This window comes from Bombina bombina, chromosome 4 (genome assembly GCF_027579735.1).
Source record: "Bombina bombina isolate aBomBom1 chromosome 4, aBomBom1.pri, whole genome shotgun sequence".
Taxonomy (NCBI): Eukaryota; Metazoa; Chordata; class Amphibia; order Anura; family Bombinatoridae; genus Bombina; species Bombina bombina.
Window position 1 is genome coordinate 967,721,998 of NC_069502.1, and position 25,653 is coordinate 967,747,650.

General features: G+C 41.5%; 1 protein-coding gene across 2 annotated transcripts in view; it reads left to right on the top strand.

Annotated features, from left to right (window-relative positions):
• The window catches only part of DTD1 (D-aminoacyl-tRNA deacylase 1), a 551,014-nt gene that overhangs the window by 449,237 nt on the left and 76,124 nt on the right, over positions 1 to 25,653 (top strand). Inside the window, exon 5 of one of the 2 annotated variants that reach the window (XM_053712002.1) lies at positions 4,987 to 5,160. In XM_053712002.1, the coding sequence (XP_053567977.1) occupies positions 4,987 to 5,142 (156 nt within the window). In that variant the 3' untranslated portion in view covers positions 5,143 to 5,160. Of the gene's footprint in view, positions 1 to 4,986; positions 5,978 to 25,653 lie in introns of those variants that run through there. The other variant, XM_053712001.1, reaches the window with a different exon arrangement.

Below are 25,653 nucleotides of genomic sequence, written 5' to 3' on the forward strand. Positions count from 1 at the left end.
ATATATATATTTTTTTGTGTTACCAGCTCCTACTGAGCATGTGCAAGAATTCACAGAATATACATATATGCATTTGAGATTGGCTGATGGCAGTCACATGTTACAGGAGGAGTGGAAAAAGACATAACTGAAATTTTTCAGAAAAAAATCTTCTACTCACTTGAAGTTCAGACTAAGTGCTATTGCACTGTCTTGTTATGATGCAGTTGTTGATTATGCAAATCTACTGTATTTACTGTTTTTTTTTCATGTTTTTAAAACAAATTAACATTGCAATTAATTCTCAATAGCCAAACTCTACCCACCATTTGCCTTATTTGGAGGAGCCAATCTGGGCTTTAGTCTGCAGACAACAAGGCTAGCTACACTTGGTATCCTGTGTTGAAAAGAATATATTGGTAGGCTCAGAAGCTGGAAACTAGTTGCTTGATTGGCAGCTACATATATATATATATATATATATATATATATATATATATATATATATATATATATATACATACAAGTGAGGAAAAAAGGCTGCAGCACTCCAATTTTCTTTTTAGTGGTTTATTGTCAAGCAGCAATCATAGGCAACTTTTCGGGCTGTGCCCTTACAGATGTGCTCAGCTAGCTCTCAGTAGTGAATTGCTGCTCCTTCAATAAAGGATACCAAGAGAATAAAGCAAAATTAATAATAAAAGTAAATTGTATAAAAAAAGTTGTTCAAAATTGTATGCTCTATCTAAATTATGAAAGAAAAAATTTGGGTTTCAAGTCCCTTTAAATCTATCGTGAATGCTTCAGTTAGATTCATCCACCTAGGCTGCTGATCCTCATTAGTTACCCCTCTATACTACACTGCCTTTAAAATCCAATTAAATTCTCTTCTCACACCTGTCTGTTTTATTACCTATCTTTATTCTGTTCCCCAACTTGCCTCTCAACATCCAACCTCTGCCAATTTGCTCTTGTCATTACTTCCCTTTAGCCTCCAAGATTTTTCCTGTGCTGCACCTACTCTCTGGAACTAACTGGCTCCATCTATCTCCCACATTGCAAACACTCATTGAAAACCCACCTATTTTGACAGACTTAATGCCTTTCTCCTGAAATTTCCTATTTATCTTAAAAGGACAGTAAAGTCAAAATTACTATTACATTATTCAGATAGAACATGTAATTTTAAACAACTTTCCAATTTATTTCTGTTACTAACTTTGTTTTGTTCTCTTAGAATACTTTGTTGAAGATTAAACCTAGGTGGGCTCATAGGGCTTCAGGAGCGTACACATGTCTTTAGCAGTATTTGTAACTATGGTACTAGTATTTGTAACTTTTTATAACATTTTTAAAAAACAATGCTGCAAACCCTACTTTCATACACTGCTAAACACAAGTGCACTCTCATTAAGTCATATGAGCCCACCTAGGTTTACTCCTCAACAAATAATATCAAGAGAATAAAGCAAATTTGCTCCATCTAGATCATGAAAGTTTAATTTTGACTTTACTGTCCCTTTAATCAACAAAAATACATCTTGAAATGGCTTGTCTAACCACTGCATCTACAAATTACATCACAAGCACTTTTATTTAGTTTTGCCGTAGAATAAAATACATTGTTTAGCACTAAATCGACATGCAGTGTTTTAATTTATGAGTTAGAGACCAATTTTATATTATTGCATCAGAAATTAATCTCTGCATTGCCAAAAATCTGTCATTTTGTTGGCAAAATTGATACACACCACTTGAAAAGCATCTTGATTATTGTTTATCTTATCTCCTCTGTATTACTATATGAGGATCTGGGTTCTGAAATGCTTGGAATGGTTTATATGTTATTGGGGGAGGGGTGTGTAAAAACTAAAATTTTCAGAGTCAAGTTATAGAGAAAGGGAGCAAAATAAAATAATAATTAAACTTTATGGTGAATATTTTTTTGAGTTGAATCATGTCTATTAAATGTGATTAGTCAAATTTACATGTTTCTCATGAAAACACAATCAGCAGCACTAGATTCCCTTTTGCATGCTCGCTTCAATGCATTGGTAAGTTTAATTCCAATACTTGATTTTGTGGGAGTAGAAAAGCGGAAATGCATGTTAAAAATTGATTAAAGTAGAAGAGTATATGATGAGAAAGGAGGGATTTGCGGTCAGTTATACCACAGAGAGATGCACAATTTAGCTTTCGTTAGATACATTGCATTACTTATCATATATTATTCAATCTAACTTTATTTTAAACACACATCCCGGAAAGTAAAGCTAATGGGTCTGTCCAGATATAAAATACATTATATTTACAGCTCTGGGATTTTAAATGAAAGCAATAAATGTGGAGTTTTTTTACAAACTGGACATGGTTTCTCTAAGACTCTATTTGTGCAATGTGTGTTGCTTTTAACAGCCATAGGGGTAGATTTATCATAGTGCGAGCAGACATGATATATGCTGTTGGCATTTATCATTGCACCAGCAGTTATTTTGAACTGCTGGTGCAATGCCGCCCCCTGCAAATTTGCAGGGGGGTGTCAATCAACACGATCGTATTCGATTGGGTTGATTTCTGTCCGCGGCCTCAGAGCAGGCGGACAAGTTTGACCACTGCTTCATAACTGCTGTTTCCGGTGAGCCTGAAGTGCTTTTGCATTGTCTTGTTATGATGCATTTGTTGATTATGCAAATCTACTGTATTTAGCTTTCGTTAGATACATTGCATTACTTATCATATATTATTCAATCTAACTTTATTTTAAACACACATCCCGGAAAGTAAAGCTAATGGGTCTGTCCAGATATAAAATACATTATATTTACAGCTTTGGGAATTTAAATGAAAGTTCGCACGGAAACAGGGACATTAATCTAGTAAGGTTGCAGCTGGGAGCTGCATCGATTGTAACATTTAGCGATAGACACATTAGGATCCCAAATTAGGGACTACATTGGATTTTCTATTTATTTCTTTATACTTCCAGAGCCAATTAATACAAGTTAGAAATTCAATCAAAACTAAAATATATACTTCTATATACAAATGAGAAATTGCTCAAAAAATATAGCCCAAGTGAGTGTGTGAATGATTTATAGCTATTTAAGTTAAATTGTCTATGCAAAATAATGAATTTTATCCTATATGATAAAAGTTATTCATGGGCATTTGTTTATGGTGAAATGGGCTACTTTTTAGACATTGCTACAGCCACAACTACTGCATCAATATTCATGAAGATTGTCAGGGAACTTAGCATATGGTGAGTTAAAGTGAATGTAAACTCACCTATAGTCGTTAATACAAAATTGTCAAACAATTGAAAATAGGGGGACTTTAATTCATGGTTTTTAAAAATTATATAAATGAAGATTAAAAATTAACTTTTTTTTCTTTATTTTCATGCAGCGCTTCCTCCGCCCGCCATATAGTCCCTCTGAATGTAAAAGATTGACAGCAACCATTGCGAATAAGCTTTTGCACCACGGGTCGTTCAGCCCCTTTTTACATATGTCATGCACTTCTTCTGCGCATGCGTTAGTCCATTATCTCCCTTGTGGAAGTGATGCTCGTTCACACAGTGAATAACCAGGGTTTTTAACGCATGCGCAGACTAAGTATTTCTGATTTCTGCACTTGCGTTAGAACATTAGCTCACATACAGTAGCGATGAGTGTTTACGCCGTAAGAAAACAGGGCTCTAACGCATGTGCAGACGAAGTAAAGCTGGATTACACGCATGCGCATAAAGATTAGCTCCACGGGTGCGCGCTTCACGGTGACGTACAAAGCGAGGAGGGCCGCTCTAACCATCACCCTGTAAATAACACGGAAGTGCCGGGTGGGAGGAGGAAGATCAAAATACAAACAAGTTAGTTATGCAAATATATAATAAATACTATTTATTTATTTTTTTTGTAAACCTAGCAGTTTAAAAACACATGTGTTAACGAATTATTAGAAGGCTTCAGCTATACAAAAATTGACATTCACTTTAAATGGGTGCTGTGTATTAATGGCAAGGTTTTAAAACACTAAACGCTATATAATCAAATTTATTTTGCCCTGATATAAACTCATGTAGTTATCTGTGCAGTAGAACACATTCTTTAAATGTGGTGTACATTGAAAATGCTAACACTGTAACTCTGATTTGATTTGTTAATGTTACTTTAGGATGTAGTCAATTTACCTATTGCAATGCCGCATTATGTATTTGTGCTTTATAAATAAATTATTATTATAATAAAAATAATACATTGAAAATGATTCTAGAGCACTGGCTTTAAAACCTGTACTCACGCCTCCCTAACAGGCCAGATTTTCAGGATTGTCTTAGGTGAGAGCAGGTAAAATAGCCATTTTTACTAATCAGCTGATTATTTCACCTTTGCTCTAGTTCAGATATCCCCAAAATCTGGCCTGTTAGGGAGCCAGAGGACGGGTTTGAAAACGTGTTCTAGAAGAATACAACATTTGGGAACACTTGACTGTGTATTTCTCCTGGTGTCCAAATACATAACTTTAGCTATATAAACCACTATTACTGCAACTACATATAAAAATAGCTTCAGCAAAACTGATATTGCATATTATCATTGAACCATTTGCTTCTCAGCATAGGCACCACTTTATGCTGTGGAAATAAATGGTTATTAAATCCCAAATTAATGTCAATCAGCTTCAGTTAAAGCCATGTGACATAAAATGCATAAAACATGGTATTTGGTTGCATATAATTGGTAACCACTACATTTTACATAAGTGCGCTTTACAGTTGCTGCTGGAGACACAGAATATTGCTATTTTTTGCTCAACCTGAACAACAAATATACTTAATAAATTATAAGATGACAAGAATAACAAAACCTGAGAATAAAGTATTAATATTATAGTAATTCATTTTCAGTATATTTTCCACAGCATGCAATTTAGGCTTGTAAGCATTTTATATTAAATCTTGTTAATGTAATAAATCTTATGGTGGTTTTTTTCCTATTAAAACAGCTCACAAAGCTTGAGAAGCAACAGCAAAGGAAGGAGAAGACAAGAGCCAAATCACTGTCCGAGTCCGGCAGAGAGAAGAGTGTTCCTCGTAGTAAGGATGACCCTAGCGCCAGCAGTGGGGCAGATGGAGACGTGTCTTCTGAAAGAGAACCATAGGGAGCCATAGAGAATCTGGTATTCTATACCTTCATGTCCTAATTGCTTTAGTTGCCCTTCATCCCACCTTCAGCAAAGCCTATATAGTTTGTCAATAAAACCAAGTTTAAATTCTAAAAAAAAATATTTAATGTGATGTTTTCACTCACGGTGCTGCCTGCTTAATTACATCCCAATCATCCTGCAATGTGCAAGATTACCCTGTATTGTGAGTAGGGTTGCCACCTCGGCCATGTTTTCCTGGACATTTATGAGTTACACATGCTGCAGGGTAAGCAGGGAGGAACATGTATTATTCACATGAATAGGGCTGAGGAAGAGCACAATACATGTTACTACCTGCACGCCCTACAGCATGTGTAACTCATAAGTGTCGAGGAAAAAATGGCCTAGGTGGCAACCCTAATTATGAGGTAATTTTCCCTTCTGTTTAAGTCCTTATTTCCCTGTGTGTCGCCATAACCCATCCTAGATCCAAACTCTGTTCCTAGCTGCCCCTGCTCTATGGCTAAGCCATGAACATCCACCCCTAACATTTTTTTTTCTCTGTATTAAAGGTGTAGGTTTTCTTATTCATGTGAGACTTTGTAAGCCTAACTCTGATACATTGTCCACAACTCTGGTCCTAATTGCCCTCAGCAGGGGCAATTAGTGACTTTTAAAAGGATGTGTCCCTAAACCAGAAAACAATGCAGATCTTGATAACAAAAATACAGTTAAATGCTTTTAAACTTTTTGTTTCATGCAGACCTTTTGCAATGAGATTTATATTCCTTTAATGTACTATTTTTGGATGCACGGGTTCCTTGTTCATAATAAATATTGTTTCTTCTAACCGTGCAGATGTTTTCATTATAGAAGGGAGGAGAGACACATACTAAAGTGGTGCAGTATGTGCGATTATTTATTTCTTGCATCTTTACATGTTTTTTGTTATGTTAGTATGCATAATTATGCACTATTTCAGGGCTTTGAAAGACGTATAGATTGCTGCTACATTTGAAATTATTTTGCAAATTTATATCAAAGAAACATATCATCCAAACTGAGTTCCTCTGTGCACTTGACGTGGAAAATGTGTTATGGTCAGTGTTTGAGGATAACAGTCTAAAGCCTCCATAACTGGTTCTCCAACTTGCAGAGGGGAAACCACAGCCTCTCACAAGTAGTCAATGTCAAACTGCAATGACCACTACCAAACTGCTGCTCCAGGGAAGTCATTTATAGGAGAGCTGCAGTGAAGCACTTATTCACAGGCCTCATCTCCTTCAACCATGCAGTGAAGAAGATGACCTTGCTTTAAAGGGACAGTGTACACCAATTTCCATATAACTGCATGTAATAGACACTACTATAAAGAAGAATATGCACAGATACCAATCTAAACAATTCAGTATAAAACCTTTTAAAAATGTACTTCGAAGCTCCCAATTTAAAGCTGTTGATGAAGTTGGGCTGTGACAACCAGGGAAAGGGGCTGGGAAAGCAGAAAGAGCAGACACCCGCCCCCTTCCCTGCATATGAAAAGACAGATTACACAAACACTAGCAGCAAGAATATGTAGACCTGGGTCTACATCTGATACACAATGTTATTATAAAATAAGCAAAACTATACATTGTGACAGAAACATTCTCAGATGGGTTATTTAAATGGATAATTGACAAAACATTTATGCAAAAAGAAAAATCTAGTGTGCAGTGTCCCTTTAAGAGCAGAACTCTTGTCAATCCTCTGTTCTGAGATATCCTCATTTCATCAGTAGGTAAACCAGTGGTGCTGCTAGTTGTGTACATTACACCAGCTTTAGGCACTGGTCTCTCATGTTGCACCGAGGGATCTGTGACAATGGGTGTATCTACTGATTATTCAAGGATATAGGGCAAACACAACTTTTCATTCAGTTTAATGAAAAATGTGTGATATCTTTCACAAACAGAAGGTTTAAGGCTCTGCGTTAACTCAGTGAGGTGCCACCACTGATACTTGTACCATTACGGCAGACTTTAAACCGCTGCCTTTAACTCTTCCCCTTAGAGAGGTAGTAAATCACACAAATAGTACATTCACACTGATCTGTATCTTTTAAGAATAATAATGATAAAGTAAGGTGATCTGGACACCATATCCAAACAGGGATGTACCTAGTATTGTTTAGTGCTGCCATAGACTAGCTAATACGCAACTATAAACTTGACCTCCAGAAATTCTCCTGAAGGGATTTTTTTCTTTTTGCCATCTATGTGAAAACTTTAAACTCCAGTAAAACCCATCAATTTATTAGAGTGGCATCAAATTTAGCAGAGAAATGCAAGACAAGTGTTTTTTAAGCATTGTAAATATGTGCAGTGCTTTCTTATATTAATATTTGGGAAGTGACAGATTGACATTTAATTCTACATGCACAGTACAAAACCTGAGCAGATTGTGACATTTTTTTGCCATCACTGCATGGGAAGGAACAATACAGTGTTTTGTTTGCATGAGCATTGCAATTTTTCTTTAATGATTATAGTTGAAAATAGTTATGTTGTGATTACTAACATTTAGTAATTTAAATTGCAACTGACTGAGTTTAAGAATACGTTGGTTAAATATTATAATATTGATTTATTCTAAATATTCAATATATGGGGGCCGATTTATAATTTGTCAGACGGACATGATTGGCTGTAGCGGATCATGTCCGCCCGACATCGCTGAATGCCGACAGCATACGCTGTCGGCATTTAACATTGCACAAGCAGTTCTGGTGAACTGCTTGTGAAATGCCGCCCCCTGCAGATTCTCAGCCAATCGTCCGCTAGCAGGGGGTGTCAATAAACCCGATCATATTCGATCGGGCAGATTGATGTAGACAGCCTCAAAGGAGACGGACTAGTTAAGGACTGTGCTGTGAAAACCTAATCACTGAAGGGGGCGCTCAAGATGCAGTATAATCACTAATCTATAACAGAGGTATATATGATGTAACAATGTTAAAATATCTCAAATGGGTATAGACACAATATAAACCGAAACAGTAAATTCTTAAATACTGTAGTGAAAATTCACTTGCAATTGTAAAAAGTATACCCATTTAAGGACTGTCTAACTTTTTACAATTGCAAGTGAATTTTCACTACAGTATTTAAGAATTTACTGTTTCGGTTTATATTGGGACTAGTTAAGGAGCAGCGGTTTTAAGACCGCTGCGTCTTAATTCCTGTTTCTGGCGAAGGCTTGCGCGGAGCTTGATGAATCGGCCCCTAGGTCTTTAATGCTTTATCTAGTGTACAAAGATGTGACTTAATAAAGCTTACTAAAATACCTTATTTTAATACTACTTTTTTAGACCATAGTCTATATTTTCCATTTAAAGGGGAGGAGAGTCCACAGCTTCATTCATTACTTTTGGGAAATAAGAACCTGGCCACCAGGAGGAGGCAAAGACACCCCAGCCAAAGGCTTAGATACCTCCCCCACCTCCCTCATCCCCCAGTCATTCTTTGCCTTTTGTCACAGGAGGTTGGCAGAGAAGTGTCAGAAGATTCTGATTAGTCTTTTATGAAGGGTAGTACTCTCTGAAATGGGACTGGAGTTTTAAGTAGTCCTGTCAGCCTCTCCGTGAGAGCTTGGGTGAAAGTTAGAGTCCAAAGATGCAGGGAGAGTATTTCTGCGAAACCATCCCCCCTCATATTAACAGATCCATAAGCAATCAGCAGTTTTGCTGCCTGCTGCCTACACTTAAGTCCGTGTCATTGCTGAGATATGTTTGAGATGAGGCTCTTGCAATGGGTGAACTTTAGTTCCCTTCCGGGAGTATTTGTGCGGCTGTTTTTGGCACGTTTTCTCCCTAGTGGTGGGGCGGTCCTGCGAGGCATTCCTGCTGACCGGGAGTGGCCTAATCTACTTCCTGCTGGGCTGACGGTGCAGGAGACGCTACGGTTTCTGTGGTCCGGGTCCTAGGAGGTGGTGAGTGCCCCGGCCATTGGTGGTTATAAAGGTGCCTTTATTCATTTATATTCTACTAGTCCGTATCACAGCCGCAAGCTATGGAGGACTCTGACGCGTTAGAGGGTACTCCCTCTTTAACTAAGTCTAGTATCTGTGTTTATTGTGAGAAGGTTCCGGTAGATTCGCCTGCTCAACTATGTTCCCCTTGCCTAGATAAGGTCTCGGCTTCTCGAAAGAAGAGAATGTCTAGTACTACTGAGTTGTCCACCTCTGAGGGCTCCCCGTCCCTTGAGGTGCGTCCCCTACATTCATCTCCGAGTACACATGCAGCGCCCCAGTGCATGTCTATCTCTCCTTCGGGGGAAATCCGTTGGCCATCAGACTTTGCGGATCAACTGCAAACGTGATCAAAGGTGATCAGTGCCTTACCACGTTCTGCTAAGCGCAAGCGTAGGGTAAAATATGGCAATCCGGCCTAGGAGTCATATACTCCTATGGATATCTCGGAAAGGTTATCCGCGGACGAGGACAACTCCGTCTCTTCGGAGGACGTTCCTTCTGGGTCGGAATCCTTGTCATCTAAAGCTCCGTCTACAGAGGAGCCTGATTTTAGGTTTAGGATGGAAAATTTGCGCTTTTTGCTAAAGCAGGTGCTTGCTACTCTCGAGGATCCGGAAACGAAACTACCGGAAAAAAACTTTGATTCCTAAGCTTGATAAAGTGTATGAGGACAGGATTGTACCTCATACCTTCCCAGTTCCTGTTAAGATGGCTAACATTATTAAGAATGAATGTGAGAGGTTCTTTTTCTCCTTCTTCTTCCTTTAAGAAACTGTTCCCCGTTCCGGACTCTCAGCTCGAGCTATGGGGGACTGTCCCTAAGGTGGATGGTGTAATCTCTACGCTCGCGAAGCAAATGACGATTCCTCTTGAGGATAGTTCGTCGTTCAAGGAGCCCATGGATAAAAAGTTAGAAAACATGTTAAGGAAAATGTTTCAACACACAGGGTTTGTTTTTCAGCCGGCAGCAGCAGTAGCGGCGGTCGCCGGAGCTGCAACATATTGGTGCGAATCTCTGTCTGATATGGTCGAGAGGGAGACTCCCCTCGACGAAATACAATAGACAATTAAGGCCTTGAGGGTAGCTAATTCTTTTATTTGTGATGCCAATATGCAAATTATTTGCCTGAATGCTAACGTTTCAGGGTTTTCTGTTCTAGCTTGAAGGGCTCTGTGGCTAAAGTCGTGGTCTGCGGACATGACCTCTAAATCCAGGATTGGACTCGATCATATCCACGGTGATGGGAGGCAAGGGTGCTTTCCTACCACAGGATAAGAAGGTTAAGCCTAAGGGATCTAGTTTTCGTCCCTTTCGTGTGGACAAGGCCCAACACCAGCAGCCCGCTGCGAAAGCGGATCAGTCCAAGGGTGCTTGGAAGCCAGCTCAGTCTTGGAACAAGTCCAAGCAGAACAAGAAGCCTGCTGAAACATAGTCGGCATGAAGGGGTGGCCCCCAACCGGTCCCCGGACCAAGTAGGGGCAGATTATCTCTCTTCTCAGAGACCTCAGAGGTTGTTGCCCAAGAATACCGAATAGGGTTCAGATCTCATCTGCCCAGGGGCAGATTCCTCCTATCAAACCTGTCTTCCAGACCAGAAAAGAGAGACACCTTTCTAGAATGTGTAAGGGATCTCTCTTCTCTGGGTACCAGTACCCCCAGCAGAAAGGGGTCTAGTGTACTAATCAAACGTTTTGTGGTCCCAAAGAAGGAGGTCCACAAAATGAATGTGAGAGGTTCTTTTTATCCTTCTTCTTCCTTTAAGAAACTGTTCCCCGTTCCGGACTCTCAGCTCGAGCTATGGGGGACTGTCCCTAAGGTGGATGGTGTAATCTCTACGCTCGCGAAGCAAATGACGATTCCTCTTGAGGATAGTTCGTCGTTCAAGGAGCCCATGGATAAAAAGTTAGAAAACATGTTAAGGAAAATGTTTCAACACACAGGGTTTGTTTTTCAGCCGGCAGCAGCAGTAGCGGCGGTCGCCGGAGCTGCAACATATTGGTGCGAATCTCTGTCTGATATGGTCGAGAGGGAGACTCCCCTCGACGAAATACAATAGACAATTAAGGCCTTGAGGGTAGCTAATTCTTTTATTTGTGATGCCAATATGCAAATTATTTGCCTGAATGCTAACGTTTCAGGGTTTTCTGTTCTAGCTTGAAGGGCTCTGTGGCTAAAGTCGTGGTCTGCGGACATGACCTCTAAATCCAGGATTGGACTCGATCATATCCACGGTGACGGGAGGCAAGGGTGATTTCCTACCACAGGATAAGAAGGTTAAGCCTAAGGGATCTAGTTTTCGTCCCTTTCGTGTGGACAAGGCCCAACACCAGCAGCCCGCTGCGAAAGCGGATCAGTCCAAGGGTGCTTGGAAGCCAGCTCAGTCTTGGAACAAGTCCAAGCAGAACAAGAAGCCTGCTGAAACATAGTCGGCATGAAGGGGTGGCCCCCAACCGGTCCCCGGACCAAGTAGGGGCAGATTATCTCTCTTCTCAGAGACCTCAGAGGTTGTTGCCCAAGAATACCGAATAGGGTTCAGATCTCATCTGCCCAGGGGCAGATTCCTCCTATCAAACCTGTCTTCCAGACCAGAAAAGAGAGACACCTTTCTAGAATGTGTAAGGGATCTCTCTTCTCTGGGTACCAGTACCCCCAGCAGAAAGGGGTCTAGGGTACTATTCAAACTTTTTGTGGTCCCAAAGAAGGAGGGCACGTTCCGCCCGATTCTGGACCTAAAATGTTTAAACAAGTTTCTGGCTGTTCCATTGTTCAAAATGGAAACGATCAGATCTGTTCTGCCCCTAGTTCAAGAGGGTCAGTTCAATAGACTTGAAGGATGCCTACCATGTGCCAATCCACAGGGATCACTTCAGGTTCCTAAAATTAGCGTTTCTGGACCAACATTACCTATTTGTGGCCCTTCCCTTTGGTCTGGCGACGTCCCAGAGAGTCTTCATGAAGGTTCTGGGGGCACTGCTTGCAGTAGCCAGGTCCAGAGGCATTGCTGTGACGATATCCTAGTCCAGGAACCGTCGTTCAGTCTCGCAGAGGACCACTCGAGGGCCCTTCTGCTTTTACTCCAATCTCACGGTTGGAAGATAAACTCAGGAAAAAGCTCCCTGATTCCTAGCAACAGGGTGGAGTTCCTGGGGAGGATAATAGATTCTATAGCCATGAGAATATTTCTCACAGATCAGCGACGGAGGAGGATTGCATTGGCCTGTCTTGCCCTTCAGTCCTACTCCAGTCCCCCTGTGGCTCAGAGTATGGAGGTGATCGGGCTCATGGTATCCAGCATCAATGTCATTCCATTCGCCAGGTTCCATCTCAGACCTCTTCAGTTGTGCATGTTAAGACACTGGAACAGTGATCATACAGATCTATCCTAACAGATTTCTCTGGACGATCAGATGAGGGAATCCCTTTCTTGGTGGATCCGTCCGAAACAATTGTCCCAAGGGACATCCATCCTGAGACCGTCCTGGGAGATTGTGACCACAGATGCAAGTCTAGCAGGATGGTGGGGAGCTGTTTGGGGTGCCAGGGTGGCACAGGGCAGATGGTCTCGAAGAGGCTCTCCTCCCAATAAATATTCTGGAACTTCGAGCGATCTACAATGCTCTGAAGGCGTGGCATCTTCTGGGGTCACGGCTCATTCAACTAGAGCTGTGGCTTCTTCGTGGGCCTTCAAGAATGAGGCCTCTATGGAGCAGATTTGTAAGACGGCTACCTGGTCCTCCTTCAGCGGAAGCAGTTTTTGGGAGAAAGGTTTTACAGGCTGTGGTGCCCTCAGATTGGGTCCGCCTTTTGCCCTCCCTTTGTCATTCAGTGTCCTCTAGAGCTTGGGTATTTGTTCCCAAAAGTAATGAATGAAGCCGTGGACTCTCCTCCTTTAGATTGAAAATATAAATTATGCTTACCTGATCATTTCATTTCCATCGTGGGGAGGAGAGTCCACGGCTCCAGCCCGTTGCTCCGGTGGCCGGACCTAAATTTAATTTTGTTCTTCTGGCACCATTTATACCCTGATATTTCTCCTACTGTTCCTTGTTCCCTTGGCAGAAAGACTGGGGGATGAGGGAGGTGGGGGAGGTATTTAAGCCTTTGGCTGGGGTGTCTTTGCCTCCTCCTGGTGGCCAGGTTCTTATTTCCCAAAAGTAATGAATGAAGCGGTGGACTCTCCACCCCACGATGGAAATGAAATTATCAGGTAAGCATAATTTATATTATCTAGCCCTTATAACTCCAAAAGTATAAAAGAGGCATAAACTTATATATTGCCAGAGCACATTGTTTCAGACTAATTGCCAACTGCCCTGTAGCTTTTATATATTAAAATAAATCAGGACCTGCTGCAACTAGTGAATGGCTAGGCCTACAGGCGTACCTCGGAGATATTTCGGGTTCGGTTCCAGACCACCACAATAAAACAAATATAGCAATAAAGTGAGTTACACTATTTTTTTGTTTTCAAGTGCATATAAAAGTTATATTGACGCTATACTGTAGTGTATTAAGTGTGCAATAGCATTATGTCTAAAATAACAATGTACATACCTTAATTAAAAATACATTTTGCTAAACAAAATGTTAACCATCATCTGAGCCTTCAGTGAGTCATAATCTTTTTGCTGCTGGTGTGTATATATGTGTGTATATATGGAAAAAAAGCACAGATAGAGTTACTCTACACAGGTTGCCACAGACCTTCAATTGTAAAAAGAGCAATATTTGTGAAGCGCAATAAAGTGAAGTGCAATAAAACGAGTTATGCTGTATATGTATTGTTTTAATATACTCAATCCACCACTTTAAGACCAATGCTGTTACTGAATTGAATATTTTATTTGTGTATAATTATTATTTATATTTATTGCCCTTTAATTTCTCAGTACATTCTGTCCTTATATGGCATTCTAAGACTCTGTTGAAGTTACTTTTAAAGCCATGCAGTAGAAGTTTATACATGCAGAAAAGCACAAAACCTTTTTTTAACGTACAGATAAACACCATAGTTTTGCTTCATTAAGAAACTTGGAAACAGTATATTTTTGTCAGCCATCCACCAGCTTGTTTCTCAGCTTCCTCTTCTTCTGACAGCTGCAGACGTTCCTGGGGGTCTCCCTGTGTCAGGAACATGAAAAATTGAGGGAGAATTCTGACAGGCTCAAAACAGTGGAAATAGGTGACCCTTCAAGCACAGCAAAAAATCATAGGGAAAAAAAACAACACATTTAATCCCTTTTAAAAACAGAAATGCATTCTATGCTGCTGCATAGCTAAGGATACAGGTGTGTGTGTATATATATATATATATATATATATATATATATATATATGAATGATGGCTCTCCAGGGGTGTGTCACTAGGATGTTCTGAACATTTTACTAACAAATTTATATCCGTTCCTATAAATTCAATCAGGGCTATATCTTGTTATGAATATAATTAACATCTTGATAAAGGCTCACTACAGCTTAAAGACATTGATGTTTAAATATGGAGTCCTCTGGGTATCATAACTCATTTTATATTATATGCAATTCAAAACAGCAATGGATTTGCCTATATAACATACAAGTGTAATTTTGGATTTAATATCTAAATTTTGGAACTTCAATATTTTTTTTTTTTTTTTTTTTTAAACTTTCAAATTTTTATTGAGGTAAACTGTACAGAATACATGAATGTTAAAACAATCGTGTCCCCTTGGGTTACAGGGGGGACCTGAGACACCCCTTACATATATGCATGTTACAATACATAGGAAAAAATTAGAGGCTGGTATGACGTCATATATCGCCAGCCCACACCTCAATTTGAATTTTCTGAGCATTAGAGTCCCTACTCATTCCACATCCCAGTTCCCTGCATATATCTACATTCTTCAATCATAAACAAGACGGGTGAAATACAGTAGTTCGCCCTCTCTTTCAAAACTCGAAAAAAAGTATTGTAGTCACCTATAAAACCATGAGGGAGAGATCTCTAAAGTATCTTAGGTTAAGAGGCCAGATATCTCCTTTGAGGCGACTATAGAGATCATAAGATATGTAGGTTAACTATCAGCTAATTTGAGAGGCCTAGGCAAACTGATCAGGTCTAAACATCACCCTCCAGTTTCCGCCTTGCCCCGGCAGGTGGAGTAGAGGAGGGGGGAGAGTGGGAGGGTAGAGAGGGGAAGGAGAATATAGAAGGGCATAGAAGAGGAGGGGGCGAGGACTAGGAGAGGGGAAGGGAAAGCCTCTCCCATAGGAGAGGTTCACGTTTAGAAGCCAGTCAACAAAAAGGTCTTAGAGTTAGTCAAGGATAGACTTATGAGTCACCAGAGGGTTTCTGTCTGTGGGCCCATAAATCCCAGATTTTCCAGTAGGACTCAATTTTGTTCAGATGTTGGTAGAATCCCCGTTCCATTGAAGCATATAATTCTAGGGTCTTTTGGACAGCAGTCAAAGGGGGCGAGTCAGTTTGCCTTCACTGTCTAGCAATTGAGATTTTGGTGGCTGCAAAGAAAAAAATGTCCAGCTGTCTCTGAATTTTGGGGATTTTACGTAGGAAGATATTTAGAAGGGCCACCTTGGGCTCTTTCGGGAGTAATTTCCCGGTCAAGTCGCACAATCGAAAAAACCCCTCCCACAACTCCTCAAGTACCGGGCAGGGCCACCAGATATGTAGGTCTGGGCCTACCTGACCACAATTTCTCCAGCATGAGGACGAATGGGACGAGGCCATCTGAGCCATGAGTGTAGTGCCATCTAAGGCACACTTTGACATATAGTTCCATTTAGTTGGCACAATGGAGAGTCTTCTTTGTAAGTATAAAGGCTTGCGACCAAGTTTTATCAGAAATTTAGATTTTTAGGTCCTGCTCCCAGGTCCTTAGCTGCCATACCTCCCCAGCACCCACATCCTTCATGATCAACATGTAGTGAATGGATAGGGATCTCGTCAGACCTGAACCGGATCTCCATTTCTGCTCCCAGATGGTTTGTTCTCTAAGGTCTGAGGGCGGGAAGCCCCAGCTGGAGAGGAATTTATGAAGTCTAAGCCTCTGAAATTGGAACCATGGTGGGGGGGATTCCCCCCTGTGAATGCTTGGTCAGCTAACTGTAGAATATTCTGCTGGTAGAGATCAGAAACATTTGATAAGTCTCATTGTCTCCACTGGGTGATATGGGAATTCGGGAGGCCCCGCAGCAGACCCGCGATAAAATGGATCGGGGAAGGATGAGGAGCTATTTCAGAGTAATGTCTAATAGTTCTCCAACAGTCTAGAGTTTGCTTAACGATCGGATTTTGGATAAGTGAACTATCAATTTTATAGTCAGGTATCCAGGGTAAATCGCTGAGAATGATCCCTGCTGATAGGGCAAACTGTTCAACCCTTTTCCAGCTCTGTGTCATATCCGTCGTACCCCAGTGAGAAATGTGTGTAAGGCGGGCTGCCTCGTAATAAGTGGAGACATTGGGGAGTGAGACCCCTCCCAGATGGTAGGGTTTTTGCAGCGTTTTCCTAGAGATTCTAGGCTTTTTCCCCTGCCAAATATATATGGTTATCAGGGCGTCAAGGAGTACTCGGGGCAGATTCAATGGGAGACAGCGAAAGTAATATAAGATCTTCGGCAAAATAGTCATTTTGACTGAAGCAATACGCCCCAACCAGGACACTTCCCGAAAGGTCCATGAGTTGAGCAAAGCCCTAATTTCATGTAGAAGCTTGTCATAGTTCTTCGCCCTAACCATGGCAATGTTCGGGCCTAGTTTAACTCCCAAATGGGTAATAGTTTCCGATGCCCAGTTAAATCGATAGGATTCCTGGAGAATCTCAAGTTCAAATAAGTTTATATGGATAGCTAACGCTTCCGTTTTGGTGAGGTTAAGTTTATAAAAGCTTAAGGAGCTGAACTGGGTAATGATCTCAAATAGCGCTGGGAGGGAACCCATGGGGTTTGTCAGAAAAAGGGTAATATCATCTGCAAACAGAGCAATTTTTTCACCTCCTCTCCCCATCTCCTCCCCCCGGCGGCTGAGGGGGACACCCCGAATCAGGGTTGAATTATTAATTATATAGTCCAGTGGTTCAATTGCCAGGGCAAATACAATAGACGAGAGAGGACACCCCTGTCTCTTCCCATTAGTGATAGGAAATTTTGATGAGCAGGCCTCTGACTCTGGCACTTGGAGAACTATATAGGGCTTGGATGGCCAGAACCACCTCTCTGGGAAACCCAAACTGTAGCAGAGCCTCTCGGAGGTATTCCCATCTGACCCTATGAAACGTGTTTTCTGCGTCTAATGACAGGGCCAGCATGGGAACCCCCAGTCTATCCGCCTCAGAAAAAATGTTTAGCATGCGTCTGGTGTTATCTGGACCTTCCCTGCCCCAAGTGAACCCCACTTGGTCCGGGTGGAGCAAGGTGGGGACAATAAGGCGTAATCTGTTGGCCCACAATTTAGAATAAAGTTTTACGTCAATATTAATGAGGGAAATGGGACGGTAGCTACCACATTGAGAGGGGCCTTCATTAGGTTTCGGAATAGTGAGAACCGTTGGTTCCAGGAGTTCGCTTCTAAAGGAGCCCTTTCCTCTGGCTTCCTTGAAGGCCTGAAGGAGCAAGGGCGAAAGGTCAAGCTGGAAGGTCTTATAGAATACGGCCGGGAAACCATCGGGGGCCCGGAGCCTTGCCATTTTGAAGTTGGTTAATCACTCCCTTCATCTCGTGGACCGAGAATGGGGCCAGAAGTGAATCTACATCCTTCTGAGACAGGGAGGGTAAGCCCAATCCCACCAAGAAGGCTTGAATTTTATCACGTGGGGGGATACCATCTTTTTCAGTTTTGTAAAGGTAGTACAAGTTGGAGTAAAAAGCTGCAAATGTTTCCCCTATGTCCTTAGGGGGAGGTAACCTGTTGACTCCCATTATCAATGGACAGGATGCGGGAGCTCGCACGTCTCCCTCTCAACTTCCGGGCCAAAATAGTGGATTCCTTATTACCTTGGTAGTATAAGAGTTGCTTAAATCTGCAGATGAACATATATTAGTGTCCAGAGATACTATGTGAGCATCATGGTCAGACCAGGAGCAGGACCTAATCGAAATATCCTTAATTATGTTTAGTGTCCAAGTATCTGGGAAAAAGTAGTCTATTCTTGAGTAGGAATTGTGCGGTCTAGAGAAATACGTATAGTCTTTAGTGGTGGGATGGCATGCCTGCCAAACGTCATATAAATTGTGTTGGGAAATAAGGTCTCTGAATTTCTTTGCTGTGGTATAAATATGAATCTATGGTTTTGCCTTCTAATGAGGGATCCCATATCATATTAAAGTCTCCTCCCACTAATAATCTCCCTGTCTTAATTCTGCTTATGTTTTGTAGAAGGGTCTTAAGTAACCTAGGCTGATTCTGATTTGGTGCATATAAGTTAACCAACGTGTATAATTGGCCATCTAATTTACATTTTAGAACAAGGAATCTACCATCTGGATCTGATTCTAAGTACATTTTCTCATAGCTAACTTGTCTGTGAATGAAAATAGCGACTCCTCTGGTCTTATCTGAGTGGGAGGCTGAAACATAATTGGTAAAGTGTTGGGATTTAAAGACATTGTGCAAACACAATTCTGACTTTGTTGGCCTTCATGTAATTGCTCAGAAGACTACGCTTAGTAGAGGAATTTAGTCCCTTACAATTCAGGGATGCAAAAGTAAGGTTATCTGGCTTCTTCTCCATATTGGGAGAGGAAAAATAGGGAGGCAGGCCAAGAGAAGTAGGAAAGATAGGGTCGCAAGAAGGAAAGGAGGGGAAAAAGGAACTCCACCTACCTGGACACTAGAACTCAGATGTGGCCGCTGGAGGATGAAGCGTTTCATACCGTGTCCGCTATATGTCCAGGTGTCTACTAGTGGGAGACAAATAGCACTTTAGTTTGGTAAGTATTTCCTCAGATACTCCCCGAAATCTTAAGCTATTCCTTCTGGATCTGTCCTCCAGGTCTGAGAGCTTAAGCTCCAGATCAAAAATTTGAGTGGCTAGGTTCTGGGAGTATGACAATAAATTTTCATAGTCAACCACTAGATCTTCTTGCTTCCTCTCTAAAGCTTCTGTTCTTTCTCCGATCACTGCCATATCTCTGCGTAATTCCGCCGCTGACCCCTTGATGGCCTTAGTAAAAGTATCCTGTAGGTTATTCATGCATTTTGAAAGAGTGTCCACTATATTGGCCGCCATGTTATCAAGAGGGGGAGTCTCAGCTATGTGGGCTTTGGACATAGGATCGTTTTTTTGATCGTCCAGGGAGTAAGCACCCTCAGAGGAGGAGCTTCTATCCTCTATAGGGGTAGCTTTAAAATGGTCAACAACGGTTCTTCTAGGTTGGCCCACCGATTTGGACTTCTTCCTATTAGATTGGGACATAATATTAACTGGATGTCTGTAACTTGGTTCACCTTTATTTCTTCACACCTTGTACATGGAGCAAAATTATGTAGTTAGAACTTCCCACATCTCACCTCCCTCTGGCCCCTGATGTCTCCCCTAGGCCATTATGTAGCTCCACATTCTCTTTAGGGAAAAGACCATCAGCAACTAGTAAGGACGTCTCCCCCAGGGGAAGGTGTCATCTAATGATGATGTAGGAAAAGGTAAAATGGATATGACCCACCGAGAGAACCTCAATGGGAAATGGCAGGAGAGAGGCTTCGCTGGTGCTGAGTATGAGTTAGAGGGGGTAGATGCGGTCTTAGTGCTTTACTGAAGATGCTCTAGGGCCCTGTGAGGGGGAATAGGAATAAGGATGAGGGTTGGCCCCACTACCCCGCTAGGTCGTGCTTTGCAAAGCGTAGATCTCATGCAGTCCAAACTGAGACCTTCAACTACTGTTTATATTGCTATACTAAAATGGTGTTAATCTCCCAGGCTAGTAGAGACCCTGTTCCCCTAGGGCAATAACTCACAAGAGGTTGTTGGGTCAGTGAAGCAATAGTAGGCCCCAGGTGTGTAGGTCTGCTGTAGGCCTGTAAATTGGTCTAGGATAACAGTTCCAAGCGCCTTAGCACTGAGTTATCAACTTGCAGTCTCTAATTCCCTTGCAAATATTATGCTAGGCTTGCATGTAATCTGAAAAGTGTATAATATGGACCCAGATGTGGCCAAGTGTACCTGGTATAGCGGATGACTGAGAGCTAGTGCTGGGTGAGGTAATCTGTAGCCCAGTAGATCTCTATCAATTTTCCCTTCATGCAGGTCTAGAACCCGATATAACGGTGGGAGGAGAAGTCTTTTACCGGGCTAGCCATGATGTCAGGAACGCTAGGCCTCAGTTAGCTATGTGAGCTTCATAGTAACTGGAGCGTCTGTCCGATGTGGTGCTGGGCCGCCCAGACAAATCTCAGGGAGCTCTTGTGTACCCCCTCAGCCGAGGAGCCGATCAGCAGACAATTAGGGAAGTGTCAGAAGCCCAGGAGGTGCCTGGGTGTGTAGTGGTGCGCGCTGGGCTGAGGCCTAAGATGGAGGCCGTTCGCGCCAAACCAAATTGCGGCGTCACTGTAGGTATCGCCTTTATGAGACGCTGGATGACAGTTTCAGGCCTGCAGGTAAGTTCACATAGGCTAAGTTGGTGGTAGCCACAAATGTCAGAGGGAGGTCTGGGACTAACACTAGGATCGGTGGGCTATCTACCTTTCTCCGGCTTATGGAGGCCGCAACCCGGCGGCAGGCTTGATCAGGGAACTGTCCTCTGTTGTCTGTGGTCGCAGGGACTCCTGAGCGGGTCCCCGTCCCACCGGAGTTGTGGATGCGAAGACGACTGTGGTGTAGCAGGCATTCTGCTCCGCAGCAATTAGTTCCTGGAGCTGGATCAGGGAATGAGACAAAAACAAATTACCCGGACCAAGGGCACATAAGTTGGCGGTATCAATCTGATCCTTTAGGAGAGCTTTACCCCCTTAGGTATATATCACATATTTTTATATAAGTTTTGATGGCTGAATTTGGCTTTAACCCCAAAACACTAACGGAGCTCCTCACTTATGCTGCTACTACGATCAGCAGTTAGCTCCGCCCCCGGAACTTCAATATTTTGTTGGTTCAAGTCAAGGAAGCAATTGGAAAATGCAGATGGGATTGGTTATTTATTCCTGTTACCAAACTTGCAGCGCATAGGAGAGGCTCGCTGCTTTGCTTGAGAATAATCAGTAAGTATTAGTCCGGGACTAATTGTTCTTATTTACATTTGATAACTCAGTGTGAAGGGGAACCTCACTTAGCTAAATTATTGTTTCTTTCATACAGGTGATGAGAGTCAGTGATCCATTACTCCTGGGAATTACTCTTCTTGGCTACTAGGTGGAGGCAAAGATTCTCAAACTCCAAGAGCTCTATAAAACCCCTCCCACCTTGCTGGAAATTAGTCTTGTCTTAACCTCCGCTGGAGGAAGTTGAAGAATGAAGATGCGCATGTTATTCTTCAGTGAGAGGGGTTCTCAGACTGAGTTGAGGCCCATTTCCCCTCAGAGTGCAGTGTTTGTCACAGGGTTGTATATGCAGTACAGCTAGTGGCTCTTTTTTTACCTCATGGGAAATTAGTCACAAGCCTTCCACGGGTGTCGCAGGGACTTTTCATTTGCCTCCTCCTGCTGGGTCTTCAGTATACTCCTATTCCATATCCTCTGATGTTTTTAATAATTGGAACTCTACAAGTCTATTGATAGTTAATAGTCTTTCTAAGCATTTTTGCTTCTGAAGATTTTTTTGAACCTTTTGGAATTGCTCAAGTGTGTTAATACTTTCATTTGTGATGTGATTTTTGTGATGTGACATCATGAAGATTAATGCCAACAGTTCTTTCCAGAAGGGCTTTACTTTTAAAGTCTTGGTCTGCTAATATGGGGGCCTATTTATGAAAGGCCTGTCGGACATGATACGACATTGCATATTAATACCAACAAGATAAGGCATTTCAATGTTAAGGTCTCTGTAGAATAGCAGCTTTGTATAATTTTATTATGCAGATATGCCAAATAGGAAACATTTTATAACAGCACAAGCATGAAACTTACACTAGAAGTTAATTAAGAATAGACTACTTCTCTTGGGTAAAAGGGAGCGAAAGAAAACTGAAAAAAATCTGAGTTCACACCTGACTAGCCACCAGTCCCTTCCTTCCAGATATACAACTATTAGAGTAAGCTCTAATGTGTTTAGGCCTGTGAGTAACTTAGAGCAGTGGTTCTCAACCAAAGTGAGCTCAAGGCCCGGTAAATTTTAGCTAGACATGTCCAGGGCCCGGTAGTTATTATATATATATATATATATATATATATATATATAGAAAACAAGAGAATGCACTCTCAGGACTTTTTTAAAAAAAACCAATTTAATGGAACGTTTTCGGGGTTCACAACCCCTTCATCAGCATACAAAACAAACAAAATTCAACTCATTTATAGTGTTACATATCAATTACATCACATCAACCTGAGTGTCTCTCCAAAGGAAAAGTGCGCCAATTTTTCGAGTTTGGAACGCATCTTCCGTTCCACAGTGCTATCCGAAACCGGAAGTTGTGTTACCTCACTTCCGGTTTGCGGATTCAATAAACAAACGTAAAATTAATGATAAAGTTATGCACTCTACAATTTTAAACGTATTTGAGTGACATACTAATGTAGAGGACTTCTTATAGCAAAAATGTGCCACATTATCATAAGTGCCTGAAAATTTGTGATAAATATACATTGTCAAATGTTACTGCATCCAGTCGGCATGGAGACAGTAACTATGGTAATCATATACAATCCAGATTACCCAAAAGTGCCATAACCTATGTGAAATTTACAATGATGTGCCAGCTGGATGGGACAACAATTTTCTCAGTGTCAGAAATAGCGTACAATCAAACTGTATACGATCATATCGCATATATAGAAATTAGGGTTGCACCGATACCGATACTAGTATCGGTATCGGTACCGATACCAAGTATTTGCATGAGTACTTGTACTCGTGCAAATGCACCGATACTTAAACCGATACCTCCACTTCCTACCCATATGCTATCTTGTGGTGTTTTTTCAAACTGCATGTTCCCATTTCATTTTAAACTGGAGTGGAGACTAAACTAAAAATTGTTTACTTCTGTTCTGCCAATACAAATTGCTGTTATTTGTATTATTGAAGTAGAGATCACTGTACCTCGTTCAGACAAACCCCTGAAGTACTGGGGAGTTAATAAACAGATTTCCAGCTCTGGCTAAAATGGCCCAAAAATATCTTTCTGCCCCATGCAGTAGTGTGGAAAGTGAAAGACTGTTCAACTTAGAGTCGAACCTCCATACAAATGTCAGATTGATGTTATATAACAGCTCAACAACCCAATTTCATCACCCCTTTAAAATGTAATATTTTACTGTAATATTTTTTATTTATAATCATGTTTAGTGAACTTTGTGACAAATAAAACTTTTATTATTTCATAATATCTTTTGAATTATAGTCCTCTATAATTATAAAGAAGAAATCTTAAATTATTATTATTACTGTATTGTGCTTGGTAAAATGTCACATGACATTAAAAAAAGTATCGGTAATTGGTATCGGCGAGTATTTGAAAACAAGTATCGGTACTTGTACTCGGCCATAAAAAAATGGTATCGGTGCAACCCTAATAGAAATAATCATTAAAAGAATAAAATAGAAGTTGGACCATATAACAGTACATGTGATTGGAATGGCAAGTTGTAGATGAAAAGCAAATATAATGTTGCAGATATGGGTGCTGTGACTTACAATGTATCGCCAGTGTATTAAAACAGAATGACGTTTGGCATGTGTGCTGCTACAATGTATGTGCAAACAAATAGATATATCGAATGGGAGCAGTATACAGGGAAAAGAATATATGTAGTATTGTAGGGCTGTGCTGTTAGGCTGCTATAACGCTGGGGCACCATTTTCATATGAATTCAATTTGGCCATTAAAGGATTATAGCTTGCATCGGCCAAATGTGGATGTAAATGACTATGCACAAAGTCATATAAGGAAGGAAACCTTATTTTAAAATTCTATCCTCAAGTATAATTGCAAAACAAACGGGGATCTGCAAAAAGAGGTAATTATGGTAATGGTCAAAAGGACATGTAGCTCATGTGGATACTATCCACCTCTGGGATTTATCCAAGTGGATGTGGTAATTTTGTATGTCCGTTTTTAGGACTGGTGGTGCATATTAAAACAATGGGTAATGGCTCCCAGCGGACCAGGCTTCCACGGAGAAGGTGGAGACAGATGTCCCCCCTAAACCATGCCGTTAGGCGCACAACACCTTCCCCTACAACTAGGGGAAAATGGAATGTGTGCCAAAACGGAGCCACAATGTCCACCTGGCATACCCCAAGTATGTAGCACCCCAGTTGTTGATCACATAATGCTCTTAAAGTCCGGCATGGTGTTCAGGCCACCTGGCTGTATTGTGCCTAATCTGAACATCCACTGGGCCTCTCGTTTCAGGAGTTGCTTGTTCCGGTTGCCCCCCCGATCCAATGGGGGTATGTGGTCGATTAGAATATAGCGGATGGAAGACACTGAGTGTCCCTTGTTAGCGCAATGTCGCGCCACTGGCTGTTCGGAATCACCGTTTTTAAGTGCTGTCCTTATGGCGTGGCGGTGATTGGCCATACGCTCACGGAGTGTGCCAGAGGTCTTCCCTATGTAGAAACAGGAACATGGACAAAACAATAAATATATAACGTGAGTGGTGGTACACGTTATGGAGTGTCGAATAGAAAATGTTCGGTTGGTGTGTGGGTGATGGAAAACTTTAGTACCCACTAGGCCATTACACGTTGTACAGCCCAAACAGCGATAGGAACCCTTTATATTCCTTTTCTTCCCAGTCGAATAACATTGTTTGGGATCCGTTTTCACCAGAAGATCTTTGAGATTAGTTCCCCTCTTAAACCCAACCATAGGTCGTAGATTATGAGTAAATGTGAGTTTTGGGTCTGAAGACATAATTGGCCAGTGCAGTCGGAGAATCTGGCCAATGTTTTTTGTCACTGGAGTAAAAGTGGTAGACATAATGAGCTTATCACTAGCGTCCCTTTTGGGTTTGGGTATAATCAATTCCGTCTGTGTTAGCATTGAGACGGATTCCATAGCGTCCTGTATTATCGGGATCTTGTAGCCCCTGTTCTGGAACCTCTCGCCCACTCCTTTCATTTGGGAGACCCCAGTTTCAGGATTAGAATTGTTGCGCATTGTTCTTATGCATTGTGATTTTACTATGCCTTTTAGTAGGGCTGGGGGATGGCAACTATCTGCCCTTAGTATAGAGTTGCGGTCGGTGGGTTTATGATATAATGTGGTTCCTAAATTGGTTCCTAAATTGTTGAAAAAGTCCTGAGAGTGCATTCTCTTGTTTTCTATTTGACGATATATTATTGCACCCAGGCGAGTTGGCCATTGGTGGGCTGAACTGGAAATTGTTTACTACTACTATATATATATATATATAT